Below are 6746 nucleotides of genomic sequence, written 5' to 3'. Positions count from 1 at the left end.
AACCACACCAATAATAATAATAATTATTATTATTATTATTGTTATTATTATTATTACTGTTGTTGTTGTATTTTTAAACCGGCCATTTGGACCTTCGTACATACAACAGCTTTAACGCATCCACACTAAAATTCGTACAAATTAGTCCTCATACAGATGAAAAAAGAGAATGGTCGGAACAACAATAACCATGCACGATTTTTTGTTATGGTTTGACATGGCTTAGATGATGTCATGCTGTGTTCAGTAGAAGTCATGGTATGGTAATTTTTCCGCAGAGACTTTCTTTTCTGTGAGAGGGATCTTGTCGCATTTGTTTCTGAATTCCTCTCTCAGTAACAATATATTTTGGGAAGAGTAGCCTACGTAGCCAATCATTTAACATAAAGGAAACGAGGGCAGTACTATGCATTATAACCGTAGCGTTGACTTCTGTTCCAAACCTGGGTACGCGCTCCTAAGTCGCTGTGCCTTTTAACTGTACACAATCACAAGGGCATTCGGGAGACGAATATACGAGGACACGGTTGTGTAATGATCGGTCTACTGAAGTCTTCTCCACAGCAGTATTGCGGCGATTGGGTCGATGCCCGTAAAACATGTTGGCGTGAAGTTCACTACCGTCTGCTTCCTTCGGAACACGGAGTCCATTAAAATTCTCTTTGTTTACAGACGCCGGGTGTGTTCCCGTCTAATACTGCAGTAGTGATAGAATCGTGGTGTGCACGGGTTTTCCTTGAAGGGTTCCGAGGAGCGAGCATAGTTCATTACGATAAATTTGCCGGAGTGTGCACCGCTCACCCCCCTCGACACGCGCAGAATAAGAAGCCACGCACGATGCGGGTCCCTGTTTCTCTCCTCATCTCCATCCTCTGTCAGACGAAAAACAAAGCGTCCCAAGGAAGGGCGCTGTCTGAGTAGATGAAGAAATATTTTGTTATATTTTTATATAACATGCGGCGTTGAGCGCCAATTTTTACTCATTGTTGGAAACGGGAAAAGGTCAAGATGAAATTTCCAACAGAGAACCCTCGAAAGCCAGGAAACTGGAGTCCCCCCCAAGGTTTGTTTGTTGATATTACCATACGGAGTTGAAGTTTATTCTTTGCCGTGTTGAGTGTGTGGTCTGCAATAGCGTGTTTAATCTTAGGGTAGGATATCATTATATTATGAAACACTGTCATGTACCTTGGTCAGTAACAAGTGAATGAAGGACGATTATCCAGCGTACCTACCTATTTTGTAGTTGCTTTAGAAAAATTCAGATAAACAAGTACTATGCTGAGCTGCAGCCTATGTGCCACACTGCTTCTGTCACCTTGTATTGCGTGTGATGACTTTAAGACATTATATTGTTGATATGTATGGATTTATAGTTATTTATGTTACACATTTTACCATAACATTAATTAGCTTAATTACAACTTTTAGGTTATATACCCGGTGTCTGGGAGGGGTATACTGTCGTCTGAGTCCTGTCTTCTGGTCTTGGTCTTGGAGAGACGGCAGATGGGCTCTGCATGCAGCCTGTCTACAATAAAAGAATTCGTTGCGGCGGTTCGCCTGGATTAAGTGCGCTGCCGCACCGCAGAAACAGCGCATTAACATGGAAATGGGGTTCTACATGCGTTTTGGAATCCAACTGGCTGTTCTGGTTATCGGCTCTTTTAACATACAACTCGTGCTGTTTGATTTCACGCGTTGCACCCGAGGTCCCCAACCGTATTAATGCCGAAACCTAGCCCGTTATTATTTAAGACATGATTAACAGTCGAATGAAAAATACATTGGATTCCAGTGATGCAGCATTCTGTTACGCATAAGACAAGAGTTCATTTGCAATAGGTTTTGATATGTTCCCTGAGGATGTGCATTGGATGCACATGAACCTGTATCTTTATTGCATAAAAGCACTTTGTAAAGAGCGAGGTCAATGACAATATGTTCATTTCCGAAAGTGCGGTTAGCTTCTCTACTACAGGTGATTGTATTAAGAAGTATGGTGCGACATAGTGACATGTAGGCTACTGCATGTATACAGCACGTACCAAAAAGCACATCCACACGCTCGGTCACGTGATACCTAGCTAACGTTGAAATCTGTGTAGGGTGATTCATGTTCGCTTAACTGTAGTAAATCGAAGTAGGCCTACCTTCTGTGTTGGGACTAAAGGAATTTTTTGTGCGCAACACGTGTGTTAAACAATTATTGTCAATTTTTCCCAGTAGTCGGGATAAAGTGTTACACATTTTCCATAGTATTTTACGATGTCCACGTTTCTCGTAGGTTTCGCGGGGGCCATAAATCCTTTTTGTTTTATTGACGATGTGATGTGCAATTCGGATGACGTCAGTTGTCCTTCTCAAAATAAGAATGTGACTATTTAAGAAAAGCATTGCCTTTGACTGATATTATCCACATTTCTTTCCTATTTCAGATGTAAAAAAAGAAATAATAAACACAGGCACATACATTTAAATGCGTGTGTTATCCTTACTCAGAATCAGTGTTTTCATTCAATAATGCATTGCCTTCACCACTCACTGGTGCAGAGAGAGATGTTGGGTTAAATATTACCCCAGTAGCTACATTCAAGGATAATTGTGCTTGATTTGTGGAGAAAATTTCTGCAATGTTAGAAAGGTCATTTGTAATCTGTAATCTGGTTTTCTACATGGTTGTACCTTTGCTATGTCTCCCCTGTTAAATTAGCGAGTCACGGAGGGAATGGAGAAGACCCAAATAAAAATGTGAGGTATACCCAGTTCAAGGATTAGGTTTCTTGTTGTGTGTTATATTCTTTGACAGACCCATTCACAGGAGGGTGTCAGAGGCATTTTTCTGTTACTAAATTTAATGTGACACATCAGCAAACACCAGAAGGGTGCCACCATTATAGAACAGCTGTCAGACAACTAGTGTCAAACTCCCAAAGCATGCTTGTCCAGTGCACTGGTAGCAGGCTGGATGTAATGTTTTTTTTTCTGCAGCAGAGAGGGGTACAGATGTGTTAAAATGCCTGTATTGTTCTACTCTTGTCCCTGAATGGAAACAGACACTTGTCCCTATCTATGTCATCACATGGTCCATTAGGATATCAAGACATCAGCCCGTCACTCATTGTGATTAGTTACCTCTTTTGGTGGTACTCTTATGTGCTGCCCTCATTGCTCAATAGTTTTGTGTAATCTAGGAATTCTGGGATGTGTGAAGAAGACATAAATGTTGGCCAATCTTTTGTGTGTGCATCATGGTTAGTCAGGGACATTCATTTCTACCTACAATATGTTTGAACAGTGCTTCCACGTTTGTATGTTGTAGCTGTAGATGTTCCTTGTGTATGTAAAATTATTATTGTGCTTGCATAATGCTACCTTTATTTGGAATTTGTAGAACGGGGCATGTACAAATACCTATGCTAGTATGATTTTCTCATGCCTACTAAGCCTTGGTCTTTTTCCTGATCTAATGAAGTGCAAGGGAGCTAACACTGGTAATCTTATTCCCGTTCTACCCCTAATGTCCTGTAACTTCTTCAGTGGACCCCATTTATACTCCATTTGATACACAAAAGTTTTTTTTTAACAGAACCAATGCTGAAGACTTTCTTTGATAGAAGTCTATTCTTTATTAAAAATGAATGGGCTTCTCCAGGTTATACATCTAATGGGGAAAGACATTACACTCGTCATGCAGCTCTGCAAAAAGCACTAATGACTTCCTCCGTGCTCAGCAGGGAGAGACCCGACCCCCAGTATGTGCAAGTGTATGTGTGTGTATGTGAACATGTGTGCATGTATCAGCATGTGTGTGTGTATGTTTGTGTCTGTATATGGGCATATGTGTGTGTGTGCTTGTGTGTGTTTGCTTGTATTTGAGTACTTGTGTATGAATGTGAGCTAGCTTCTTATGTTCCTCATTTTCAGATTCACAACTGCGCATCAGTTGCGTGTCTTGACCATGTCTGCCCTGGTCCAAGTCTCTCCCTCTCCTTTCACCCCTCCTCAACCACAGTGCCAGTCCAGACCAACACGGTTTCCCCGAAGAAGATCCAGCCAGGAATGCTGCAGTCCAGTCTGGTCCATGCCAGCGTGGCCACCATGCAGAACCCTATGGGCTGTGACCTGCGCTCGGGCAGCCTATCTCCGCTGCCCCGTCTCTCCGTGTCCTCGCGCTCGGTGATGGTGACGAGTATGGACAGCGCGGACGGCTCGGCCCTCCAGACTGTCATGAAGTGGAAAACGGTGCTGGCCATCTTCGTGGTTGTGGTGGCCTACCTGGTGGTGGGGGGCCTGGTGTTCCGGGCACTGGAGCAGCCCTTTGAGAGCAGTCAGAAGGACACCATCACACAGGAGAAGGCCGTATTTCTGCAGAAGCACTCCTGTGTAACACCCAAGGAGCTGGAGAGGCTCATTATGGTAAGCCTGCCACATGCTGAAAACCTGCTTCTATTTTGGCCAGGATGCACAGCTGCTGGGGCATGATTATTACAGGCTTTTCTTGATTAGTCATAAAATGCTGATTTTTAAACCACGAGTGTTCCTGGGGCCAGTGTATGGCTTCATTGCTTAACATTCTCTCCTGTCAAAGTATACAAAATCTCTTGTCATGAATGCACATGATATACCCGTGTCATCTGCCTCTGCCTGAAAATCCATATTTCCTGATTAATCAGAAAAAATAGCCGCAGTCTTTTCCTGAGCTGTCACTCAGGTGATCAGATGGATTTACTTATCCTTAACTTATCAAGGAGAAAACCTTGTTCGCGGGAGGACCTGAAAAAGCTGCTACTTTTCCATTCACATATCAAAGGTAAATCAAAATATACTTTTAGCCAGGCCTGTTATTTATTATATTTTATTATTGGAATTCACAAACCTGCCACTCAGTCCAAGTAATTTTGACTATCTGTCTTTTATGTAATGGAATTTGAAACCTGCTATGGCAGAGTTTAATCTCATTAAAAACATGATTTGAACATACAAAAATGCCAAGTTACTCACACTTACGAAGCACTGTCTATAAGTCATTCATTCACACTGGCTAAATCTAGGTCTGCCATTGAAAGTATTGACATCAAAATGACGCCAAGTTACTGTACTACAAACAATATAGGCTATCTTGCCTCACAGAAATGAAAGAATCTGTATTCCAAAGCAGTACTACCCAATGTCTCCTAAATTCATTGTCCTAGCATTGCAGTCCAGCAGACATTGCAAGGCCTCCTTGGAGAATTTTGGGAAATACCCTGTGAATAACTAGTGCTCTTTGTCATATCCTGTTATGTTAGTGCCTATAAAATGACAGCCAACATCTTTGGCAGCAAATTTACTCCACAAGCTCAGTTTGAGCCACAGCAAAAATTAATGTCTAAATTAAGTTTGGTTTGGAGAATTGGACAAAGCATATAACTGTTTTTTGTTTGAGTGCCAGTGCAAACTATTGTCCTGAAACTACACTTCATTATTTTTGGCTGGACCGCAACAGCAGGGCCAGCCTTACAAATGCAAATGTCTGTGACTGAGTGACTGAGTGATGAAGTTACACCATTGATCGGCCGGATGAAGCGTGTTAGGTCCGGCCATATACTAGGATTTGACCTGGTCTTGTTAATACTTTATTTTTGAGATGTAAAAAAAGTTTTAAAATGTTTAAATAAAAAAATGTTTTAAAAAGATGAGTTTTAAAAAATGAGGCTAGTTAGTGTGTGCAGTTTGAACACTCTTTAATTGATTGATATCACCACTGATACAGCAAGTCAACTGGGTGAGCTGCACACCCACTGTAAACCCTGCCCACAGTGGCACCAGATATTTTGTCATAGGGAGATATGCAATCTACATGAATATATGGTTCCACCTTCGGGGGGGAGTATGAGCACTAAAACTAGGTTAAACAGAGTAGAATGCATGGGGTCAAAGGCAGTTTTCCATAAAACCAACTCTGTAACAGATCTTTTTTATTGTGAGTTAAAGAATATTAGATGGAATTTTTCAGATGCTATTTATTATGCACTTAGATTCATGAAATCTTCAACCATTTACATAAAAATACCCATTTTCTCTGGATATGATGCAATTTGATGTAAATGTTGCATATGCAAAGTTTTTTCGACATAAGATTCAAAAGCAAGATGGATGGTACCACAGCCAGCCAAAGCCGAAATAGAGAATGTTGTAGACCACGGGTTATGCTGTACATCTTAAGACATCCTCAAACCTTAGCATCAGTTTTCAGACATCAGACAAAATGTGGAAATCATTCTTCAGACTAAAAGGCTTCTGGTCTCGGGAAAAAGAGTGTCAAGTCTAAGATGTCTAAGTGCCCACAGACACCACAGCCTCGGGGAAAAAAGGCATTAGACAAAACGGCATCAGGCATGTAAGATGCTCGCTGACCACTATTTTTCCATAACGCTATTTCTATTGAAAAGTGATCAAACAAATACAAAATATAAGTATCTAGTTTTAGCTACTAAAGGAAAAGATCCTAGCTAATTATATTATACACCGATCAGCCACAACACTAAAACCACCTGCCTGATATTGTGTAGGTCCCCCTCGTGCCGCCAAAACAGCTCTGACCGGTCTGCGGCTACGCAGCCCCATACGCAGAAAGCTGCGATGCACTGTGTGTTCTGACACCTGTCTATCATAGCCAGCATTAACTTTTTCAGCAATTTGTGCTATGGTAGCTGTTCTGTGGGATCGGACCAGACGGGCTAGCCTTCGCTCCCCACGTGCAT

At 41.7% G+C, this 6746-nt stretch overlaps 1 protein-coding gene across 1 annotated transcript in view; it reads left to right on the top strand.

Annotated features, from left to right (window-relative positions):
- The first annotated feature begins 376 nt into the window (after positions 1-376).
- LOC135257866 (potassium channel subfamily K member 10-like) overlaps positions 377-6746 on the top strand; it is a 53668-nt gene continuing 47298 nt past the window's right edge. Inside the window, exons 1-2 of the mRNA XM_064341067.1 lie at positions 377-1063; positions 4016-4419. Coding sequence (XP_064197137.1) covers positions 1009-1063; positions 4016-4419 — 459 coding nt within the window. The 5' untranslated portion in view covers positions 377-1008. The remainder of the gene's footprint in view (positions 1064-4015; positions 4420-6746) is intronic.

Source organism: Anguilla rostrata, chromosome 6, assembly GCF_018555375.3.
Source record: "Anguilla rostrata isolate EN2019 chromosome 6, ASM1855537v3, whole genome shotgun sequence".
Taxonomy (NCBI): Eukaryota; Metazoa; Chordata; class Actinopteri; order Anguilliformes; family Anguillidae; genus Anguilla; species Anguilla rostrata.
The sequence above is the reverse complement of the archived record's forward strand: the minus strand, read 5'-3'. Positions and strand labels throughout refer to the sequence as shown.